Source organism: Loxodonta africana, chromosome 7 (assembly GCF_030014295.1).
Source record: "Loxodonta africana isolate mLoxAfr1 chromosome 7, mLoxAfr1.hap2, whole genome shotgun sequence".
NCBI lineage: Eukaryota > Metazoa > Chordata > Mammalia > Proboscidea > Elephantidae > Loxodonta > Loxodonta africana.
Window position 1 is genome coordinate 10279124 of NC_087348.1, and position 24243 is coordinate 10303366.

General features: G+C 48.4%; 1 protein-coding gene and 1 long non-coding RNA gene across 3 annotated transcripts in view; one reads left to right on the forward strand and one right to left on the reverse strand.

Moving 5' to 3' along the window:
- SLC22A11 (solute carrier family 22 member 11) overlaps positions 1-24243 on the reverse strand; it is a 73820-nt gene that overhangs the window by 17879 nt on the left and 31698 nt on the right. The window contains exons 2-6 of one of the 2 annotated variants that reach the window (XM_064287862.1): positions 7175-7465; positions 5541-5644; positions 3158-3312; positions 2907-3075; positions 1051-1174 (exon numbers count right to left, since the gene is read on the reverse strand). In XM_064287862.1, coding sequence (XP_064143932.1) covers positions 1051-1174; positions 2907-3075; positions 3158-3312; positions 5541-5608 — 516 coding nt within the window. In that variant the 5' untranslated portion in view covers positions 5609-5644; positions 7175-7465. Of the gene's footprint in view, positions 1-1050; positions 1175-2906; positions 3076-3157; positions 3313-5540; positions 5645-7174; positions 7594-24243 lie in introns of those variants that run through there. The other variant, XM_064287861.1, reaches the window with a different exon arrangement.
- LOC135231623 (uncharacterized) lies at positions 11066-15605 on the forward strand. The gene is made up of 4 exons (XR_010322409.1): positions 11066-12154; positions 12457-12669; positions 12828-13036; positions 14366-15605. It is a non-coding gene; the product is annotated as an uncharacterized LOC135231623 (long non-coding RNA).

Below are 24243 nucleotides of genomic sequence, written 5' to 3' on the forward strand. Positions count from 1 at the left end.
CCCCTCCTGAACTCACTGGACCACTGCCTTCTGCCTCTGGGCCCTGCTCACGCTGGGGTCAGCTCAGTCCTGATTGCTCTAGCTCACCTCCTCCTGGAAGACTTCCCCTGTCCTCCTGCCTGAGGGACTCTGTGCCCTCTGACCGCTGGCACCTGCTTCCTTGAACTATCTTCAGATAAGGAGGTCCTGTTCCCCCAAATACACGGAGAAGGCCCTTGGGGTGACTGTGTACTATACGTGGGTGGAGACAGTGAGTAAGAGATGTGGTGCTGGGGGTGCCGACGGTGTTGATAATGATGATATTTTTATTCGAGGTGGTGATGGAGTGGGAGAGGTGGTGCTGGATGGTATGATGGCAGTGGAGGTGATGAGAATAGTGGTAGCGGGGGTGTTGGTGGTGTTTTGTAGATGCTAATGGTGATGTTGGTGATGGTACTGGTGGTGTTGATGGAGTTGGTAATGATGAAAATGAAGATGACGATGATGGTAATGATGGTGGTGTTGGTAGTGAAGGTGACGACGATAGAGTGGTTATGGTGACAAGGTGATATGGCGATTATTATCACCACGTGATGGCAAGGTTGGTGACAGTGACAGTAGTGTTTATAGAGGTGAATGTCAATGAAGATGAAGGGGACTGTGGTGGGTGCTGGTGGGGATGATGATGATGGTAATGATGATAGTGTTGATAGCGATAGTAGTGGTTATGGTAGTGGTGTGAGTATGGATGGTTGTAACGCTGATGCCCATGGTGTTGCTACTGGTGCGTCGTTGGTGATGGTGCTGGCGATGGTGTTTGTGTAGGGATGATGATAGTGGAGACAATGGTAGGAGTGGTGATGTTGATGGTAATGGTGGTGGTGAAGGTGATGGTGATAGTGGTGATGGTGTTGATGTTGGTGCTTTGTAGAGATGTTGATGGTGATGTTGGTGGTGGTATTGGTGGTGTTGGTGTGGGCAGTGGTGAGGCTGATGAGAATTCAGTTTATTAGTGCAGGTCATTTCCTGGGTCAAGTCCCACATTCTGGGTCACAAACAGCAATATCTCACCTCTATGGTCAGTGTCTTTTTGGCTTCTTTCTGGCCATTGATCCTGGCCACCTTTTTGAGTTCCTGAAGCCCTTTGTCTGGTTTGCCCATGATAATTAGCCACCGGGCAGATTCTGGCAACCACCTGGTAAAAAGCAGGTGTTTAGCTGGGTCATGGCTTAATTTGTACGCACTGTGAGATCCTCCTGGATGAGAGAGGTGGGGAGGTGGTGGTGGACAGCAGACCCTTCAGCTGCAGTGGGAGCGAAGAGAAGGCAGGTGCCTCTCCTGCCTCACTACTAATGCCAGGCTGGATGACTGGCGGCCCCTGACAGCTCCAGAGTAAAGATGAGTCGCAATGCCTGGCCACCCTCTCCTTCTCCATGCCATCCCCATCTGCTTCCCTGGCTGCCAGGAGTCTTTCATCCAGCCAGGGCATCAGGCTGCCTGACCATGCGGTGTCCCTAGACACAGCCACTCCTCCAGGGATTCCGGGGCCATTTCAGTGACAGAAAGGCCACATGGTGCTGACTTTTTAAAAAGAAGCACATTTAAAACATCCCCAACCAGAACTGAGTGGCTTTATAAAACCCAATTGCTTCTTCCCAGTCTCCTCGGGGGCAGATGGACAGAAGGAGGCTCCCAGATTTGCCCAGCCCATAGGGGCTCAGCTGCATTTGCATGGAAGTTGAGAAGAGCTTCCTGAAGCAGTTTGAAATAGTGGTTAAAAAAGCCAGCCTGCCTGGGTTCAAATCCTGCCTCTGGCCCTCACCAGCTGTGTGATTTTGGGCAAGTTACTTACCCTCTCTGGGCCTCATCTGAAAATGGTGGTAGTAATAATAATAATAATACCTTCCTCATTAGAAAATGTGTTAATACACACCCGGTGGTATGAACAGCACCCAGTGTGTACCCAACAGCTGCGACCAGGGTGGCCTAATAAGTGTAATGATGGGCTGTCTCCCTCCATGCCTCCTGATACTGTTAATACAACATAGCTCCATGTGGGCAGAGCCTTCTCGTCTGTTTTGCTTACTAATGTATCTCTGATACCTAAGACCACGTCTGGCAGGGGCCTGAGCTCAGTGAATATTTGGGAATGAATGAATGAGTCCTTGTTATCCTGTTTGCCCCACAGAGGACTCCTTTGGCCCAGGCCAACTCTGCTGTGGCTCATGGGCACAAAGCCACTTATGGGGACATTCATTTGTGTTTGTTTCCTTGTATCTTTTCCTCCAGTCCCCACCCAAGCAGCAGGTATTTGCAGATCTCAGGGATTTGGGGAGCACCAAAAATAACCATGACGATGGTAGACTTGCATATCTGGGCTGCTGGTCACTGTGTGATGCCCAGGTGGGGAAGAGCCGTGAGGGAGCAGGCTGGTGGGGGTGGGGCAATGTGGGAAGGCCCAGAGGACATGGAGGGTGGGGGCTAGGGCAAAGGGTGCAGCTGCTGTTCGACTCCAGCCCAAATTCAGCCCAAGTTCAGCCCAATGTCTCTAGATCTTCCAGGTTCTCAAGAAGGTAGAAATACTATTTTTCTTTCTTTGGTCGATTAAAAGAAAAAAAAAAAAAACTCCTCATCTTTAAATGTTGGCATCTTGTTACAAACTTTTTTTTTTTTTAACCACTATGTGAGCCAATTAAGGCCCGTCCTGGCTAGATAGGTACCGAGACCTCCGGTGACCATGCTTACCCCAGAACTGGGAATCCCAAAGATTCCCTTTGAGGACTGCTCAGACCGTCTCCCTTCGTGACTCCCAATGTCTCAGCCCCGCGGCCAGCCAGGGCCGTGGGAGTGAGGGGGCAGCCTCCCGCTCCAGTCCCCTGTTCTGTGATGGCCGCCCCAAGGGAAAAGGCCCCGGGCTCTCTACCAACCAGTTAGCCAGGAAGGTGGCAAAGAAGGGCACTGAAACAGCCAGCTGGAGCGTCCGCCAGTCCCGCAGGGCGAAGGCCAGGCCGCCCAGGCCCATCTGGCCCAAGCTGAGGAAGCATCCCAGTATCGTCATGGAGACAGCCCTCTTGGGTGTCGGGGTCCACTCCACCACTGAAAGGCACATGCAGTGAGGCCCTGTCCCCCGTCCCCTGCCCCCCACCCCAGGGCAGAAGCAGATGAGGGACACACTCACGGAGCATTGTCGAGGTCATCACGATGCCGGCCACTGCAAATGCACTCACGAACCGGAGGCCACAGTAGATGAGGAAATTCGGGGCGAAGATTGTGAGGGTGCTGGTCACAGCCACATGCAGGCAGCACCAGATCAATGTCGGCTTACGCCCAAACCTGTGACCAGAGACAAGCCTGGTGGGGTCCTGGCGAAGTAAGGTGCTTGCCTGCTGAGGGGTCCCCGAAGCTGTGGTGCTGATGGAGCGCCTCGGGATGCTTCCGGCAGGGAAACAGGGAGGCGGCATAACCTTGTGGCCAGGAACATGGGCTTTGGCGTCAGACGGCTGGATCTGAGTCCCAGCTCTGCCCTTCCTAGTTGACCTTCGGCAGGTGATGCCGCCTCTCTGAGCTGCAGCTGTTGAATCTGGGAGGCGGAAGGTGATGGCGGCTTGGACAGGGGCAGTGCGGAGGGGAGAGAGGTGGCCTGGGCATGTGTTCTGGAGAAAGAGCCTATGTGAATGTGGGAGATGAGGGAAGGAGAAGAACCAGGGCAGGCTCTGAGGGTTCAGCTGTTGCCACAGGGTTGGGGAGACCTGTTTTCTGGGATGGAGAGACTGCTGGGGAGGATCTGAGGTGGTGGAGGAGGGGCTGGGCTGACAGGAGAGGGGCTGGTGGTAGGGATGGTGGAGGAGGAGGATCTGGGGTTGGGGTGGGAGGATCTAGGGGTGGTGGAGGAGTCAATATGAGTCAATTCCGAGTAATAAAATAGAGCCCCTATAAAATTTTTTTTTTTTATAGGACAGAGTAGAACTGCCCCATAGGGTTTCCAAGGCTGTAATCTTTACAGAGGCAGACTGCCACATCTTCCTCCGAAGGAGCAGCTGGTGGGTTCGAACCGCCGACCTTTTGGTTAGCAGCCCAGTGCTTAACTACTGCTTTACCGGGGCAGCTCTACTCTGTCCTTTAGGGTTGCCATGAGTCAGAATCGACTCCACGGGCAACAAGTTCAACTTTGGTAGTCTTTACAGGAACAGATTGCCAGGTTTTTCTCCTGCGGAGCCACTGGGTGAGTTCCAACTGCCATCCTTTCTGTTAGCAGCCAAGTGCTTAACCGTTGCACCACCAGGGCTCCTTGGATTTACAAGCTGGTGAGGGCAGTAATTTAGGTGTTATCAGCACTAGGCAGTGAAGCTTTGAGCAGGAGGAGAGTGGAGATGGAAAAGAGAAGGAGGCTCAGGACTGAGTCCTGGGGAGAAGGTTGAGGAGGAGAAGGAAGATGAGGCAGCCAGGTAGGCTGAAAAGAAATGGCAGGGAGGTGGAAATGGGAGGAAAACCAGGAGAATGGATCACTACTCCTGCGCCCCAGGCTCTTCCTTCATAGGGTAAGTGCACTTGCCCTTAAAAGGAGGTCAGTCCTAGTTCAGGGAGTAGAGCCTGGGATTTTAAAATTTGCAGACAGCCATCCAAGATACAACAATTGGCCTGTCTTCGCCTACAGCAGCAGAGGCAGAAGGAGGCCCAGGAAACTGAGAAGGGAAAGGACTGCAGGTCTAATCGCCTCCATGAACTACTACCTCTATTGCCATGAAACCAGAAGAACTAGATGGTGCCCAGCTACCATTACTGAATCCTGATCCTGATCAAAGGGAGGAAAACTGTGGAAGAGAATTTCAAATTTTGAGAGAAACCAGACTAACTAAACGCATTGTGACTGGAGGAACCCCCAAATCTATTGCCCTGAGATAACCTTTAAGGCTTGAACTGCCACTATCCCGTGAAGTCATCTTTAAATTCCACAACAGTTTAGCTCAGCTAGTAAAGAATAATGTTCAAAGTGCTCTCTTTTAGAGAATTATCTATATGAGATCAAATTGACAACAGCAACTGTAAAACACAGAGGAGAAGTTTAGGACACAGAAAGTCTAAGTTAATGGCGGTAAAACAATGTGGGTAGAGATAGCGAGAATGGTGACTCAACGGGAAGCATGTAACCAGTGTCATTGAACTCTACATATAGAAATTGTTGAATGGGTGTATATTTTAGTATGTGTGTTTTCACCAAAAATAAAACTAAAAACAAAGAAGCAGGAGGAGGTCCATGTGCTGGGCTGCCGGTGCTCTGTGCTGGTACACAGTAGGCGCTCCTAACGGTTGGTGGAAACCTGGCGGTGAGAATGTGGAGGACACAGGAAGCGTGGGCTCCTGGCTGTTTCTCGTAGTAAATGGGAACTGGGCATCAAGGCTCAGATGCTGGGTTCCTGTGAGTCACACCAGCCTGGTCCCTGGCAGCGGCCAGACACCGGCCCATCACTGCTCAGGGAGGTTCTGACTCCCAGGGCCCGTGTGCACCTGAGCCGCCAGCCCCCACATCCACAATGCAGGGCAGGTGGAGAGGGGACACTCACCGGTCGGAGAGAAGGCCCCACACGGTGGATCCCAGCAGAATCCCGACCATGTAGATGGACTGGCCCATAGGCTTCAGGTGCTGGGAGTGGCATACCAGGTCCCACTGGAAAAGAGGAGGGCACCACAGCTCAGGAGGCAGGAGAGTGGGCAGGGAGGCAGAGGAAGGAGATCCTGGCCAGGAACACCTGGTCAGCCTGGGTCCTGGGGGTGCAGACACTGACAACGAGACCCCAGATTCCTAGCAGCAGGCCACAGAGGCGGAAGGGGGTCTGCTGGCAGCAGGGCTTGGACTTGAAGCCCAGCTGCTCCAGCTGGCAGAAATGTGGCCCAGCCTTGCTTCTGACAGTGAGCTCAACGGCCTGGCCAAACAGGGTTTGGCTGCACAGACACACAGAGGGCTTTGGAGGAGCAGAAAAATTTGGGAAACAAACAAGTTCTTGTTAAAAGAAGTTTGGCGGGCAGCGAGGGGTAGCGGCAGGTCACGGGGGTAGCGGCAGACAGTGCAGAACAGGAGCTGGCGGTGGCTGGCAGTGGTGGGCAGTGGTTGGTGCTGGTGGGTGGTGGCGGTCAATGGTGTGCAGTGGGGGGCAGTGGTTAAACCACAAAGTTTGAATTTTAACTCTGCTGATTACTAGTTGGGTGAATTTTGCTAAGTCATGCCACCTTGTTGAGCCTCAGTTTCCTCATCCAGAAAATGAGGACAAGAAGGCTGCTTTTCTCACAGGGCTGTGAGGGTGAATGGAGAGGGCTTGGCAAGTTTCACCTGTGAAATCTGACACCTAACAGCTCCTTGCTGCATTCCCACCACGGTGGTCTTCTCCAACCACCCCGTCTCGAGCCCCCTCTGGCCCCTACAGGGCATGCTCCACCCAGCAAAGGAACCCCTTAAAAATGTAAATCGGCCACATCCCTTCCCTGCCCCAAACGCTCCAAGGACTTTCCCTTGCACAGAAGAGCAAACCCAGGCTCCTGACCACGATTTGGTCCTCCCGCTCTCCCAGCCATTTCAGCCATGGGCCCTCACCATCTGCGCCCCAGACACGCTCCTACTCGGCCCCTGTGTCCTGGCTGGCCAATCTCCCCCATCTTCACGTGCCTGCCGCCTTCTCTCATCAGCCAGACCCTAAGGGACCCTGCTGTCTTTGCTTCCAGCCAGCTGAGTGATGAGGAGCCTAGCTGCAGCGAGCTGAGTACCAGGATTGAATCCAGTTCTACTACGTTTTAGCTGTGTGTCCTGGGGCAAGTTACTTAACCTCTCTGTGCTGTCAGGAATAATACTAGTACCCACTTCATAAGACTGTGGAGAGATTGTGACTCCAGGGAAAGTATTTGAAACAGGGCCTGGCACTGAGAAGGCACAACGTGAGGGTTCCCTCTGCCGTTGTTACTGATTTAAAGTTGACTGAGCCTGAATCCACCCTTAGAATGTAAGCTGTTGAAAGTCTCCCAGTTCATCTCTGTAACTCCAGCCCCAGATCAGATCTGGGGCATCATAAGAGCATGGTATGTACTGAGGGCGTCACCACATTTATCAGCCGCCATGCAGACAGTACGACTCCTCTCAGTCATGGGCTATCATTCCAAGGCCGGGAAGGAGGTGAGTTGTGTGCTGTGGGGGAGGGAGGGCCCTTACCTGGGTGACAACAGTGGAGGTGAAGGTGCTGCTGTCGTAGACCCAGCCATCCACGCACGGCTCTGTGGCTTCCTTACTCCAATTGGTGGCCGTGACCTTGGGGTCCAGGAGGTGCCACTGTGGGTGGCGGAAGCGGCGACAATGGCTGGGCCCTTGTTGGGGGTCAGTCGGGATGGAGACGGTCAGCAGGTCCTTAAGGGAGAGGTTTGCTGGTACCTCAGAGCCATTGTCCAGCGTGGGGGCCCAGCAGCGGTGGCCTGGGGTGGCAGCCGAGAAGTTCTCCAGAAGCAGCTGGGAGGGCAGCAAGATGGAGGGGAAGAGGAAGGTGAAAATCTGCAGGGCCTGGAAGAGACCCATGTTCCCCGCTTGCTCCAGGAGCTCTGCGAATGCCATGGACAGGGCTGCTGCACCCACAGGCAGGGTCCTGGGAGTCGACGAGCAGGTGAGCACCTGGCCTGCCGCTCAGAGCCACCTGCCTGTGCAGGATCCTGGGCCGCCAAGACCTCCACCCTTGCTTGCCTGCCGGCTTGGAGGTGGGATCAGCTGTTCAGTAACCGGTGGGGTCAGTCTTCAGACGGCCTGAGGTCCTCGTAGAAAATTCCTCCCACAGCTATGTCCCAATGCTCTGGGGGGATGGGGGGAGTCCAGGAAACAAAGGTCACGGCCCAGTTGCCTGGGCTATCTGAGCTTCCAGCAATATTCTAGGGGCCTATGGTGGGAGGGCTGAGCTGTCTTCTAGGTTCTCCAGCACCCAGGGTGAAAGATCAAGCAGACTTTTTTAATAAGACACAATGTGTTGTCATGTTACTGAATTACAGTTGCGGCAGAAACAGCAATTTGGCCATTGGCTCTGTTAAAGTTTAATCTGAGCGTGGGCTCCTGGGTGTGGGTGCAACAGGCAGGTGGAGTTCCAGAACTCAGGACCTTGGGTAACTCCTTGCCAGCCGGCTGACCTCATTCTTAAATCTTAAACTGTCAGAACCTCCCTGGGGTCTTTTAAGTCAAGAAACCGTTGGTCTAACCTTAACCCATAGGGTCTGTGGGTGCTGCAAACAGTTAAGCACTGGGCTACTAACCAAAAGGTTGGTGGTTCGAACCCACCCAGAGGTGCCTTGGAAGACAGGCCTGGTGATCTCCTTCCAAAGGTCGAAAACCAAACCCACTGCCATGGAGTCCATTCAACTCATGGTGACCCATGTACTACAGAGTAGAACTGCTCCACAGGGTATTCTTGGTGGTAATCTTTACAGAAACAGATTGCCAGGCCTTTTGTCCATGGAACTGCTAGGCTGGTTGGAAAAGCCAACTTTTCAGCTAGTGTTGTCATCGTGTACAACCCTGCAGAGCAAAGTAGAATTGCCGTGTGGGGTTTTCTAGGCTGTAATCTTTTCGAGAGTAGATTGCCAGGTCTTTTCTCTTGCAGAGGAGCAGCTGGTGGGTTTAAACCACTGACCTTTCAGTTAGCAGCCCAGTGCTTAACCATTTTACCATGAGGGCTCCTTTTTCAGCTAGCAGTCGAATGCTAACCATTTTTGCCACCCAGGGATGAAAACCCTGAAGAGCGTGGTTCTACCGTGCAACACCTGGGGTCACCGTGAGTCGGATTCGATTTGATGCCAACTGATAACCCATCCTGGACAATTAATTGTCCATCTCACTGAAGCTCAGCTTGACAACTGGGGAGGGCAGGGCGTTTCCTATAGGGGGTCCATGCCCTAAGGCTTCCAAAGGGAGGGAGTTGGTATGGGGGTCAGAGCAGGGAGGAGGGCCGTCCAGGATGCATTCCAGTGCTCTCCCCACCTCCGCCATGCTCACCTCCTACCAGGCAGCATGGGGAGACCAGCTTCCCAATGCACTATTTTGGGACGCTTCTATTTTGAGGTTCCAGGTTGCCTTTATTAGATTGTAAGCTCCCACTAGTAGGAGCCATGGCCACGATTTCCTGGCGTCTCTTAGAAACCCTCGTGAGCCCCAGGGCTGAGCAGGGTGGTCTGGGGAAGTGAGAAAAGTCATGCCTCACTGACCCAACTTGGTGCTAAGGTCAGTGTGGGGAGGGGGGCACCCAGCTCCCACCCCACTGCCCCACCTGGGCTGTGCTCCCAGGCAGCTGATCCAGCCACACAGCCTGGACCCTCTCCTGCAGTCCTCACAGCAGTCCAGGAGAGAGGTGCTACTAATTCACCCAGATAAGGAAACTGAGGCTCAGAGAGAGCAGGCAGCTTATCCAAGGTCACACAGCAGAGTTGGGATCCTCACCAGGCAACCAAGCCTGAGCTCTCTCCAGTGCCCCTGGGCAGCTGCCCTCCAGCCTCCAGCCTATCTCAGGCCGCTGCCAGGATCCTCACTTCCTGGACAAAATCCTAGCAAAAGGCTGGGATGAAGATTCCAGTCAGAATTAAGGCCAGTGGTGGTAGGTGAGTGGGGGTTGAAGTCAGTTCCGGAAGCCATCTGAGAGGTGGTGGGAGAGGTCCTGTGTGGAGGTGAGCTGTGTGGTGGGCCTCTGGATCGCAGCTTCCAGAACTCTGCAGAGGGTTCCTGGCTGGGAAGCTGGAGTCAGGATTCTGGGCCTGGATTTCAAAGCTGGGGTTCCTTCCTCACCCTGCCTCCCGGGGCAGGAACTCATAAATTTTTAAATAGCAAATAGAGAGAGATGGGGGAGAGAATGACTCAAACCAAAGAAAAAGAGCCTCAGGAGACAGACTAACTGGGCGCAGCCCAGAGGCCAGGTTTCATCTGGGAAGAACCGAGCTTGATTCTTCTGTTGGTGCCAGCTCCATCCCCAAGGGGACTCCTGGACTGAGAGGGGGACTGGCTGCAGGTTCACGACCTTGAGCACTGACCTCCCTTCTCCGGGCTGCAGGTTTCAGATCTGTGAAATGAGGCTGCAGCCATGTTGGTGTTTTCAAACCTGCACATGTAGCAGAAACCACAGATGTGCTGGCCAAAATGCAGTTCCCCAGGCCCCTGCCTTTGGGCTGGGCTGTGCCCAGGTCTGTGCATTTTAAAATAAACACTCAGGGTGATGTTGCTGCGCTGCGAGTCGCTGGGCTAGGGGTGGTTGCTGAAAGGCAAGGCATGAGAGGGAATCCATTTCTCTTTCTCCTTCCTTCCTATGCTTTTGAAATTTTTCTCTTCTCTCTTGCCCTTTGCCTGTCATGGATACCCCTTAGCTTTGCTTACAGCAAAAGGTCAAACATCTTGGATTTGCCAGAAGGCTCTCAGCATCTCCAACTGACTTTCCGCTTCCAGGCCAAGGAATTTTTATTCTGTAATTTTCTGTTTTTCTGGGACTGCTGGGGGCAGGGCTGGTGCAGTTGCTCTGCCACCTAGTGGTCACACCTGGAATCGCAGCATGTTCCGCATCACGCACATCCTGGCCTCCTCCTAGGTGCCCATCCCCCAAAGGTACCCAGGTGCAGGTGGGGGGACTGGGGTTTGGCGGGGATGCAGGCAGCCTCAGATGATAGCCGACAAACCCTTCAGAATGTCTCATTAAGTTAATTCGTGTAAAGTGAATCTTTATTTTTCACAGAACCAGACTTGTCATTAGGTTGACTTCGTTGGCCAAGGGTTCCCATTGTCAAAAATTATACTTTTTGCATCATGAAGACATAAAGAATTCTAGTAGTCACGACAGTAAAGGTCATCTTGTTAAATACTATTAAAAATCTTTGCACTGTAGCAAATAAATAATATTTTTGCTATTCTGTAAACTAACCTTGGTAGCTGGGTAACTAGGCCCACGGAAACCAGGAAGGCTGGTTTCATTACTCATTAACTGTGGCTTAAAATTCAGACACAATTAAAATGAATAAACATCTTGTTTTCAAAACTAATGAACATATCCTGCTTTCAGGATTGATGAAAATATCCTGTTTTCAAAACTTTAGGAGTCTTGTAACCAAGACTTACTTATGTTGCGATTGTCTGTAGCTGTTTAGCGAAGTTATGTAAATGTCAACCAATCTGAAATTTTGTTCAAAAGTTCCTGATCACTTTGTACAGAAAGCACTTTAAGAATCCCAATTAAGCAAAGCACTATTTTTTTTACTGGGGAAACAACGTGTTGCTCAATTTCCTATTGTCTATGAAACCTGCATAAAGTCCAACCCAGACCCGTTGCGGTTGAGTCGGTTGCACTCATAGTCACCCTACAGAACAGAGTGGAAACTGCCCCGTAGTGTTTCCAAGGCTGTAATCTTCAAGACAGCAGACTGCCACATCTTTCTCCCATGGAGGGGCCGGGGGGTTTGAACCGCTGACCTTTCTGTTAGCAGCCGGGCGCTTAACCACTGCGCCACCAGGGCTCCATGACCTGCGTAGCAATCTGTTAGTGGTGTCCTGAGTTTTTTTTTTGACACCATCAGCTAAACCAAAGGCCAGGCTCGGTGGCCGAATGATCTAGTCAGTTCACTTCCTTCTCAGAACTCCAATTTCCCCATCTCTAAGATGTCTCTGGCAACCCTGGTAGCGTAGTGGTTAAGAGCTTGGTTGCTAATCAAAAGGCTGACAGTTCAATTCTACCAGGTGTTCCTTGGAAACCGTATGGGGCAGTTCTACCCTGTCTTTTAGAGTCACTGTAAGCTGGAATCAGCTCAATGGTGATGGGTTTGGTTTTGGTTAAGATGTCTTCCACTTAAGGTAGTAAGATGGAATGAGATAATGAACTGACCCCTCCCAGCACCTCTCAGCCAGCCAGCCCTCTGGAACTGACTCCTTCTTGTACCCCGGGGGTGAGGTGACTTCACCCCCCACCTACCCACCCTCTGCTGGCCCTAATTCTGACCTGAATCCTGAACTCCAGCTTTTTGCTGGGACTGAATGAGCCTGGCTCAGTAAATATTAGTCACCATCATCATCATTACAACCGACCGACCCCTTGTTACTTTTTTTTCTCTTTTCCAGTTGGAGTCACAGTATTTCAGATCGAGCTGGGCTGGCTGAGACCCCTTGTTTGGCTCCTGCTCACACTCCTGGAAGGTGAGGGCCTTTGCCAGGCTGGGGCAAGGGGAGGTAGGGCTCCACGAGGTCTCAGGTCCTGACTGCGCTTTCCAGGCTTTTCCCACTGCACCTCTGTGTCCATTGGAAAGTCAAAGAAACGGTGAAGATAAAACCTCCAGTCATCTTCACGCCATTCTGGCAGGCAGGCCTCGCCCCACTGGGCCCGTTGGTGCAGGGAGATGCTCACGAACCGGAAAAGGACAAAACCAGAGCTTATCTCTTCAATTCCTCACTTCTGCCTCACGGGACATAACGTTGAGGTTTTTTTTTTTTTCCAACAGCACCACAAGCTTAAGATGCTTCTTTCTTCAAGCTCAGGTCTCCTGGGCCCTACATGTCTTAAAATCTCATTTTTGTAAAACCAAAGCCAAACCTGTTGCCATCGAGTTGACTCCAACTCCTGGCAACCCCGTGTGTTGCCGACTAGAACAGCTCCACTGGCTGTAACCTTTACAGGAGCAGACCGCCAGGCCTTTGTTCCACACCACCACCAGGTGAGTTCAAGCCGCCAACCATTAGTAATCACCTGCAAACCGTTTGGGCCTCCCAGGGACCTCATTTTTATAAGCCCCCCTCCAAAGTCACCCCGTGTGCCTTTATGGGTTGGGGAATGAAGGGAGCCTCCTTAACTCAATTCTTCTATTTTTTACAGCTTGCTGTCCTAAAAAAATCACAGACTCTCATAAGGAATGAAAGGAAAGCTCGTGTCTGCAGCGCTGGCCCCAGCAACCCCACTCCAGAGGAACCCATGTGAACACCTTTTTCTACGTATTCAAACGTGTCAACATAAATAATCATAATTAGTTGTTTTTAACTGAGAAGTTATGCGTGTGCCTGGCAAAAGTTCCAATGGGCTAGAAGGTATGAAATGGCAAACACAAGTCCTTTACCTCCACTACCCCCAGCTTCACTGCCCAGAAGCAACTGCCACCAACAGTGTATATTCTTCTAGAAAAATCTGAATGCGTCTTCAAACATATGCCTTAAGCACTTAAGTTTTTTTTTCATTGTGCTTTAAGTGGAAGTTTACAAATCAAGTCAGTCTCTCATACAAAAATTTATATACACTTTGCTATATACTCCTAGTTGCTCTCCCCCTAACGAGACAGCACACTCCTTCTCCCCACTCTCTATTTTCATGTCCATTCGGCCAGCTTCTGACCCCCTCTGCCCTCTCATCTCTCCAGACAGGAGCTGCCCACATGGTCTCATGTGTCTACTTGACCCAAGAAGCTCACTCCTCACCAGTTTCGTTTTCTGTCCCATAGTCCAGTCCAACCCCTGTCTGAAGACTTGGCTTTGGGAATGGTTCCTGTCTTAGTAGTTACATTTTTTAATGTTGTTGTTGTTATTAGGTGCCATCTAGCCGGTTCTGACTCATATGTACAACAGGACGAAACACTGCTAGGCCCTGCACCAACCTCACAATGCTTAGTATGTTTCAGGACATCATTATAGCCATTGTGTCAGTCCGTCTCATTGAGGATTTTCTCTTTTTCGCTGACCGTCTACTTTACTAAACATGATGTCCTTCTCCAGGGACTGGTCCCCCCGGATAACATGTCCGAAGTAGGTGAGACAAAGTCTTGCCATTCTTGCTTCTAAGGAGCTCTCCGGCTGTACTTCTTCCAAGACATTTACATTTTTGAATAGGTAGTAAATTCTCATGATTCAAAATTAGAAAATGCAAAAAAGATATTCCCAGAAAAGGCTCTTTCTTACATCTCCTTTTCCTGGTCTATCTTCCAAATAATCTGTTCTTTTTATAACTTGAAAGTGATTAGGTGTGTCCTCTATTTACACAGTTCCCGCCTGCCACCCCATCATAATTTCAATTTCTTGTTCAAATGTCCAGCTTTTTTTCTGAAAATATAAACAAGGGTAAACGTATATTCGTATTTTACTTCTCTTTACGAAAGAGGTAGTTTTGCATTCATCGTTGACTTCTTGTCACAGGACACGTTGGCTCCCTTTTCATAGGTAAAGAGCTTCCACAGTCATTTTTACAGTTGTGTAGTACTTCACTGAAGGACTCAACCATAATTTATTTAGCCGGTGTTATGGATTGAATTGTGTCCCCCCCCCCAAAAATATGTGTTGTAAATCCTAACCCCTATATCTGTGGTTTTGTTTGTTACAGTAACAAGGCAGGAGTAATGCAGGGTGTGTCTTAAATCAATCTCTTTTCAGATATAAAAGAGATTAAACAAGCAAGCAAGCGAAGCAGAGATGGGGGAAGAGGGACACCAAGCCATGTGAAGATCACAAGAACAGAAGCTCAAAGAGACAAGGACCTTCCTCCAGAGCTGACAGAGAGAGAAAGCCTTCCCCTAGAGCTGGCACCCTGAATTCAGACTTTTACCTTCCTAAACTGTGAGAAAATAAATTTCTGTTTGTTAAAGGTATTTACTTGTGGTATTTCTCTTATAGCAGCACTAGATAACTAAGAAAACCAGTCTCCTGTCAAGGGGCATTTGGATTATGTATTAGTTTCCTAGGATGGCCAGATCAAAAATATCACAAAATGGGTGGCTTATAAGAACAGAAATTTATTGTCTACGAGTTCTGGGAGCTAGTAGTCCAAATTCAGGGTGTCCACAGAGCTGTGTTCTCTCCCAAGGCTCTAGGGGAAGATGCTTTCTTGTCTCTCCCAGTGTTATGGATTGAATTGTGTCCCCCTCAAAATATGTGTGGAACAGACCGTCAATTGCTCATATGCAAGTTCAAGCTGAAACTGAAAGAAATCAGAGCAAGTACACAAGAGCCAAAATTTGACCTTGAGTATATCCCACCTGAACTTAGAGACCATCTGAAGAATAGATTTGACGCATTGAGCACTAGTGAGCGAAGGCCAGACAAGTTGTGGAATGACATCAAGGACATCATACATGAAGAAGGCAAGAGGTTATTGAAAAGACAGGAAAGAAAGAAAAGACCAAGTTGGATGTCAGAAGAGACTCTGAAACTTGCTCTTGAACATCGAGCAACTAAAGCAAAAGGAAGAGTTGATGAAGTAAAAGAACTGAACAGAAGATTTCAAAGGGTGTATCGAGAAGACAAAGTAAAAATATTATAACGACATGTGCAAAGAGCTAGAGATGGAAAACCAAAAGGGAAAAACACACTCAGCGTTTCTCAAGATGAAAGAACTGAAGAAAAATTCAAGCCTCGAGTTGCAATAGTGAAGGATTCTATGGGGAAAATATTAAATGATGCAGGAAGCATCGAAAGAAGATAGAAGGAATACACAGAGTCATTATACCAAAAAGAATTAGTCGATATTCAACCATTTCAAGAGGTGGCATATGATCAGGAACTAATGGTACTGAAGAAAGAAGCCCAAGCTGCTCTGAAGGCATTGGCGAAAAACAAGGCTCCAGGAATTGATGGAATATCAATTGACATGTTTCAACAAACAGATGCAGCGCTGGAGGTGCTCACTTGTCTATGCCAAGAAATATGGAAGGCAGCTTCCTGGCCAACTGACTGGAAGAGATCCATATTTATGCCTATTCCCAAGAAAGGTGATCCAACCGAATGTGGAAATTATAAAACAATATCATTAATATCATACGCAAGCAAAATTTTGCTGCAGATCATTCAAAAACGGCTGCAGCAGTATATCGACAGGGAACTGCCAGAAATCCAGGCCAGTTTCAGAAGAGGACGTGGAACCAGGGTATCATTGCTGATGTCAGATGGATCCTGGCTGAAAGCAGAGAATACCAGAAGGATGTTTACCTGTGTTTTATTGACTATGCAAAGGCATTCGACTGTGTGGATCATAACAAATTATGGATAACACTGCGAAGAATGGGAATTCCAGAACACTTAACTGTGCTCATGAGGAACCTTTACATAGATCAAGAGGCAGTTGTTCGGACAGAACAAGGAAATACTGATTGGTTTAAAGTCAGGAAGAGTGTGTGTCAGGGTTGTATCCTTTTACCATACCTATTTAATCTGTATGCTAGCAAGTAATACGAGAAGCTGGACTATATGAAGAAGAACAGGGCATCAGGATTGGAGAAAGACTCACTAAGAACCTGCATTATGCAGATGACACAACCTTGCTTGCTGAAAGTGAAAAGGACTTGAAGCACATACTAACGAAGATCAAAGACCACAGCCTTCAGTATGGATTGTGCCTCAACATAAAGAAAACAAAACTCCTCACAACTGGACCAATGAGCAACATCATGATAAATGGAGAAAAGATTGAAGTTGTCAAGGATTTCATTTTACTTGGATCCATAATCAACAGCCATTGAACCAGCAGTCAAGAAATCAAATGTCACATTGCATTGGGTAAATCTGCTGCAAAGAACCTCTCTGGAGTGTTGAAAAGCAAAGATATCACCTTGAAGACTAAGGTGCGCCTGACTCAAGCCATGGTATTTCCAATCACATCATATGCATGTGAAAGCTGGACAATGAATAAGGAAGATTGAATTGTGGTGTTGGTGAAGAATATTGAATATACCATGGACTGCCAAAAGAATGAACAAATCTGTCTCAGAAGTACAACCAGAATGTTCCTTAGAAGCAAGAATGGCGAGACTGCGTCTTACATACTTTGTAGAATCAGTCCCTGGAGAAGGACATCATGCTTGGCAGAGTACAGGGTCAGCGGAAAAGAGCAAGACCCTCAACGAGGTGGATTGACACAGTGGCTGCAGCAATGAGCTCAAGCATAACAACGATTGTAAGGATGGAGCAGGACCGGGCAGTGTTTCGTTCTGTTGTGCATAGGGTCGCTATGAGTTGGAACAGACTCGACAGCACCTAACAAGAACTACAACAAAATATGTGTTGAAATCCCATGGTGTCGATGAAGAATATTGAAAATATCATGGACTGACAGAAGAATGAACAAACCCGTCTTGGAAGAAGTACAGCCAGAATGCTTTGTAGAAGCAAGGATGGTGAGACTTCATCTTACATACTTGGAACATGTTATCAGCAAAGACCAGTCCCTGGAGAAGGACATCATGCTTGGTAGAGAGTCAGCAAAAAAGAGGAAGACTCTTGGTGAGATGGATTGCCACAGTGGTTGCAACAATGGGTTCAAACATAGGACTGACTGAGAAGTTTGCACAGGACTGGGCAGTGTTTCTGTTCTGGTGTACATGGGGTGGCTGCGAGTTGTAACCAGCTCGATGGCACCTAACAACAACAACATACCTGTGGATGTCAGCCTGTTTGGGAACAGGGTTTTCTTTGTTACGAGGTCGTACCAGTGTAGGGTGTGCCCTAACCCTAACCACTGCTGAGCTATAAAAAGAACAGATTATTTGGAAACACGATGGTGACAGTTGTAAGATGTGATGGACACAATGTCCCTGACTTGGACACGTGAAGAATGTTGATTGACAGAGCATTTTTTTCCATGTATCATCTCACCCATCGCCTGTTGCCGTCAGGTCAAGTCTGACTCATAGCGACCCTATAGGACAGAGTGGAACTGCCCCACAGAAGTTTCCAAAGCTGTAATCTTTATGGAAGCAGACTGCCACATCTTTCTCCCAAGGAGTGGCTGGCAGTTTTGAACTGCCGATCTTTCAGTTAGCAGCCAAGCACTTAACCACAGCACCATGGGGGCTCCTACGTATGTATTTACTACAATACAAAATTAATTAATTTTAAATAAAAGAACAGATTAGACACAGAGACAAGCACAAACTGCGGTAGACAGAGGTCATGTGAGGACCATCTACAAGCCAAGGAACTGAAGAACGCCCAGGGTTACCAACAAGGAAGGAATCAACAGGGTTGAGCCCCTGGTTTGGACTTTCAGCCTCCAGAACATGAGAGAATACATTTCTGTTCTTTGAAGCCACCCATTTGTGGTGTTTCAGTTAGAGCAGCACCAGGAATGAAGACAGCCAAGAAGCAAGGTTTAGGAGCAGGATGGGGGGAGGAGAAATGGCAGAGAGGGTCTGAGCACAGCTTGTGGTTTCCAGGGTTGGGGGAGATTTGAACTAGACAGCCTCATAAACCAAAAAAAAAAAAAAAAATCCCATTGCCGTTGAATCAATTCTGACTCAGAGTGACCCTAGAGACAGCCTCATAGCGGAGTTTATTTCCTTCACTGGGCACAGGCTGCAAGCATTGCTGAGCTTGTTCTCAGTCTCCAGTGAGCCTGTATCCCTGCGTGCCCACTTAAGCTTTGACCCGAGAGCCAGAATTGTGATGTCCGGCAGCTGTGCTGGACTCACTGGGCACCTCTGCTTTGTTCTGGCTGGCCCTCCTCAGCGCAGGCGGCCTGGGGCCGGCTTTTCTCTTCGCTCCAGCTACTGGGCTCATCTTTTACTGTTCAACTTATTTCCTTTGGTTTTGAGTGCAGAAGGTCTATAAACCTTCTTTTCTGGTGTCTTCTGATGGCTCCTACTGCAAGTGCCTGAGGGTTTTCTCTGGCCATGGGAGCTCCGTGGGGGAACTCCAACCAGGGACCGACAGTGGCTGGTGGATCAATGCCCCAACTCCCTCGCCCCCGTGGAGACACTCAGCATCTACGCAGTCTCCCCGAGTCCTAGGTGCCCAGGCTTCCTTCTTTTCCCTGTCTCACTTCCCGTACCAATGCCTCCTGAGACCACCTCCCAAATAAACTATTTCCACTCAAATCTTTCACGTTTGGCTTTGGGGAGAATTCAACCTAGAACAGGGAGTCAGAGCCCTGCCTTGCAAGGTGATAAACAGCAGCTCCCATGACAGCATGCCAGACCAGGGACCACCTGCATGGCCTTGGTGATGCTGGGACAACTGTGGAGGTGGGTGCTGTCATCATCCCTTGAGACCGATGAGGACACGAGGCTCAGGGAGATTCAATGACTTTCCCAACTCCCACAGCTAACACAAGGGGGAGGTGGTCAAAAGCCAGGGAGTCTGGCCCAGTGCCATACCCTTCTTCTTTTTTTTTTTGGTAGCATTTTTTATTTCCATTTTAGCCATTTTCAAGTGTACAATCTACTGGCACTAATACACGCATGTTGCATAATCACCACCATTGTTTTTTTCCAAAACTTTTTCATCACTCCACGTGGAAAATCTGTACCCATTAAACAATAATTCCCCATGTCCCTCCCCCAACCCAAGTTGATTCCAACTCAGGGCGACCTCGTATGTTTCAGAGTAGAACTGCACAAGGGTTTTCAGTGGCTGTGACTTTCGGTGCCTCTGGGTGGATTCGAACCACCAGCCTTTCTGTTAGTAGCTGAACTGTTTTCAACACCCAGGAATTACACCAGCCAGCCCCTAGCAACCACTAACCTCCTTTCCGTCTCTATGCATTTGCCTATTCTAAATACTGCATATAAATAACCTGTAATCCCTTGCCTTCGAGTTGATTCCAACTCATAGCGAGTGACCCTATAGGACAGAGTAGGACTGCCCCATAGAGTTTCCAAGGAATGCCTGGTGAATTCAAACTGCTGACATTTTGGTTAGCAGCCATAGCCCTTAACCACTACGCCACCAGGGTTTCCTGCATGTAAATAGGATCATATAATATTTATCCTTTTGTGTCTGGCTTATTTGACTCAGCAGAATGCTTTCAAGTTTCATCCATGTGTTAGCATGTACCAGGACACCGTTCTTTTTATAGCAAAGTAATATTTCATTGTATGGATAGGCCACATTTTGTTTAGCCATTCATCTGTCGATGGACACTTGGGTTGCTCCCACATTGTGCCTATTGTGAATAATTCAGCAATAAACACTGGTGTACGACCAGAATTCACTCTCTTTTTTTTTTTTTCACTCCAGTGAAAATGTGAACCACTTTTCAATAGTTTTATTGGGAAATGGTGTAGCACAAAGAAAATATCCCCTTTTAGGTGTTTCCTGTGTACTACTGCTTTAAACATTTACCGATTCAATGCAGATATGGAGATTTTTTTTATTATACTTTAGATGAATTTTTATGGAATAAACTAGCTTCTCATTAAACAATTAGTGCACATATTGTTTTATGACAATGTTTGCCAACCCCACAACATGTCAACACTCCCACTTTCTCGACCTTAGGTTCCCCATTACCAGCTTTCCTGTCCCCTCCTTCCTTCTGTCCCTGCCCCTGGGCTGGTGTGCCTGTTTAGTCTTGTTTTGTTTTATGGACCTGTCTAATCTTTGGCTGAAGGGTGAACCTCAGGAGTGACTGCATTACTGAGCTAAAAGGGTGTCTGGGGGCCATACTCTCGGGGTTTCTTTGGTCTTTGTCAGACCAGTAAGTCTGGTCTTTTTCTTTTTCTTCTTTTTTTTTGTGAGTTATAATTATGTTCTACATTTTTCTCCAGCTCTGTCCGGGACCCTCTATTGTGATCCCTGTCGGAGCAGTCAGTGATGGTAGCTGGACACCATCTAGTTGTGTTGGACTCAGTCTGACGGAGGCTGTGGTAGTTGTGGTCCATTGGGCCTTTGAAATAATCTTTCCCTTTTGTCTTTGGTTTTCTTCATTCTCCCTTGATCCAGATGGAGTTAGACCAGTGGAGTATCTTAGATGGCTGCTCAGAAGCTTTTAAGACCCCAGACGCTACTCACCAAAGTAGAATGTAGAACATTTTCTTTATAAACTATGTTATGCCAGTTGAGCTAGATGTTCCCCTAGACTATGGTCCCCACAGCCCTCAGCACAGAAATTTGATCCCTCAGGGAGTTTGAACCAGAATCCACTCTTAACCCCAACTCCATGCTTCTCTCCGGGTTGCCTGCTGCCTATGGATTCCCCTTTGTGAGTTGGTCAGTAAATCAAAGGGGCACCAGGATGGCGTCGTAGAGACAGAAGGATCCTGAGATGTGTTCCATCTTGCCAAATAACCCAAGAGGCTCAGAGAGGTGACTTGCTTGTCTGAGGGGGTGATGGAGCAGGGGCCAGAACCCCAGTGTCTGAACTCCAGAGTCCAGTGCTCTGGCTACACTGCCATGGGTGCCAGAGGATTACCATGCAGGTCACGGCACTCAACTACTCCTGGACTTGTCTCCTGGGCTGGACTAACCCACCCCAGGTGTAAATAGACTCCCTTTTTGCATTCCTTTAAGAGAGTTTGGAATTCCAGTTTCCTTGCACATTGTAGTGGATTGAATGGTGGACCCCAAAAAGATCTTTCCACATCTAATCTCCAGAATCTATGAATAGGATCTTATTCGGAAAAAAGGTCTTTGCAAGTATAATTAAGTTAAGGATCTCAAGATGAGATAATCTTGGATTATCTGGGTAGGCCCTAAATCTCCACACAGAGGAGAGACAGGGAGAAGAGAAGGCCATATGAAGACGGATGCAGAGGCTGGATTGATGCAGCCACAAGCCAAGGAATGCGTGAAGCCGCCAGACGCTAGAAAAAACAAGCAAAGATTCTCCCCTAGAGCCTTTGGAGGGAGCAAGGCCCTGGTGACACCTTGATTTTGGACCTGTGGCCTCGAGCACTGTGAGAGAATAACTTTTTGCTGTCTACAGCCGCCCAGTTTGTAGTCATTTGCTACAGCAGTCCTAGGAAACCGATACACACATTTACTCCACTTAGCTCTTGAACCTGTTTTCTAGCTATAACCTCCTGCTTCCCAAGACCCAGATCTCAAGTCTTTGAAAGAATTCATTACTTCAGCTCCACAAACACATAAGAAACACCTACCAGGTGCCGGACCCCATGCTGAAGCCCTGGGGACCCAAGTTTCATCAGCAAGAAAGCACTCCCACTGCGGAGACAGAGGTAAAAATCATTGCCGTACAGTCTGATCATCAGTATCAGCTGACCCTGACCCACATAGACATGCAGAGGGGGACAGAAGCTGGTTGAATGGACACGGGGAATACAGGGTGGAGAGGAGGGGTGTTCTGTCACCGTATAGGGAGAGCAACTAGGGTCACATAACAATGTGTGTATAAGTTTTTGTATGAGAAATTGACTTGAGTTGTAAACTTTTACTTAAAGCACAATGTAAATAAATAAAGACTTCACCAAAAGAGTAAAAAGAGAACCCACAGACTGGGAAAAAAAATTTGGCTATGACATATCCAACAAAGGCCTAGTCACTAAAATCTACAGGAAAATCCAATACCTCTGCAACAAAAAGGCAAATAACGCAATTAAAAAATGGACAAAGGAAATGAACAGACACTTCACCAAAGAAGACATTCAAGCAGCCAACAGACGCATAAGGAAATGCTCGTGATCACTAGCCATTAGAGAAATGCAAACCAAAACCACAATGAGAGACCATCTCACCCCGGCATTACTGGCAGGAATCAAAACACAGAAAATAACGAATGTTAGAGAGGCTGCAGGGAGACTGGCACTCTTATGCACTGCTGGTGGAAATGCAAAATGGTATAACCATTTTGGAAAACCATATGGCACGTCCTTAAAAAGCTAGAAATAGAAATACCATATGATCCAGCAATTCCACTCCTAGGAATATATCCTAGAGAAATAAGAGCCGTCACATGAATAGACACATGCACACCCATGTTCACTGCAGCGTTATTCACAACAGCAAAAAGATGGAAACAACCTAAGTGCCCGTCAACAGATGAGTGGATAAACAAACTACGGTACACACACACAATGGAATAATACACAACAATAAAGAACAATGATGAAACTGTGAAGCCTCTCACAACATGGATGAATCTGGAAGGCGCTATGCTGAGTGAAATAAGTCAGTCACAAAAGGACAAATATTGTGTGAGATCACTACTATAAAAATTCATGAAATGATATACACACAAAAAGAAACAATCTTTGATGGTTATGAGGGGGGGAGGGGAGGGAAAAACACTAAATAGACAATTGAAAAAAAAAATTGCCATTGAGTAAATTCTGACTCAGCGACCCTATAGGACAGAGTAGAACTGCCCCATAGAGTTTCCAAGGAGAACCTGGTGGATTCAGACTGCCAACCTTTGGTTAGCAGCCGTAGCACTCAACCACTTCACCACCAGGGTTTCCAAACAGACAATAGATAAGTAGTAACTGGTGAAGGGTAAGACAGTGCACAATACGGGGGAAGCCAGCACAACTTGTCCAAGGCAAGGTCATGGAAGCTCCATAGACACATTTGAACTCCCTGAGGGATCAAATCACTGGGGACCATGGTCTCGGGGCACCACCAACCTCAATTGGCATAACATAGTTCGTAAAGGAAATGTTGTATATTCTACATTGGCGAGTAGCGTCTGGGGTCTTAAAAGCTGGTAAGCAGCCATCTAAGATATGCCACTGGTCTCACCCCATCTGGAGCAAGAGAGAATGAAGAAAACCAAAGACACAAGGAAAAGGTTAGTCCAAAGCACTAATGGACCACAACTACCACAGCCTCCACCAGATTGAGTCCAGCACAACTAGATGATACCCGGCTACCACCACTAACTGCTTTGATAGGAATCACAATAGAGGGTCCTGGAGAGAGCTAGAGAAAAATGTAGAACAAAATTCTAACTCACACACGCAAAAAAAGACCAGGGTTATTGACCTGACAGAGACTGAAGAAACCCCGAGAGTATGGCCCCCAGACACCCTTTTAGCTCAGTAATGCAATCACTCCTGCGGTTTACCCTTCAGCCAGAGATTAGACAGGCCCATAAAACAAAATGATAATAAAGGGGCATACCAGCCTAGAGGCAAGGATGAGAAGGCAGGAGGGGACAGGAAAACTGGTAATGGAGAACCCAATGTAGAGAAAGGGAGAGTGTTGACATGTCGTGAGGTTGGAAACCAATGTCGTAAAAGAGTAAATGTACTAATTGTTTAATGAGAAGCTAGTTTGTTCTGTAAACCTTCATCTAAAGTACAATAAAAAAATTTTTTAAATCTTGATGGCTTGTAAAGTATTTCAGAGCTTTGAAGTATTTTTTTATAATGGGCAGCACCCCTCAACCCCCATGGTAAGGTCCTGTCCTGGTCACATGCTGGGTTAACCTTTAAGCTGATTAACTTGGGTCAGTGCCCCCTCCCTCTCCATCCCTCCTGTTTGGAAAGAGGCCCTGAAGCTCCTGGGTTGGGGAGGGTCCCCAGCTTGGTCCCAAGGAAGGCCACACCTGTCCTGGCCCCAAGCTGCCCTCATCCTCCCTGCCC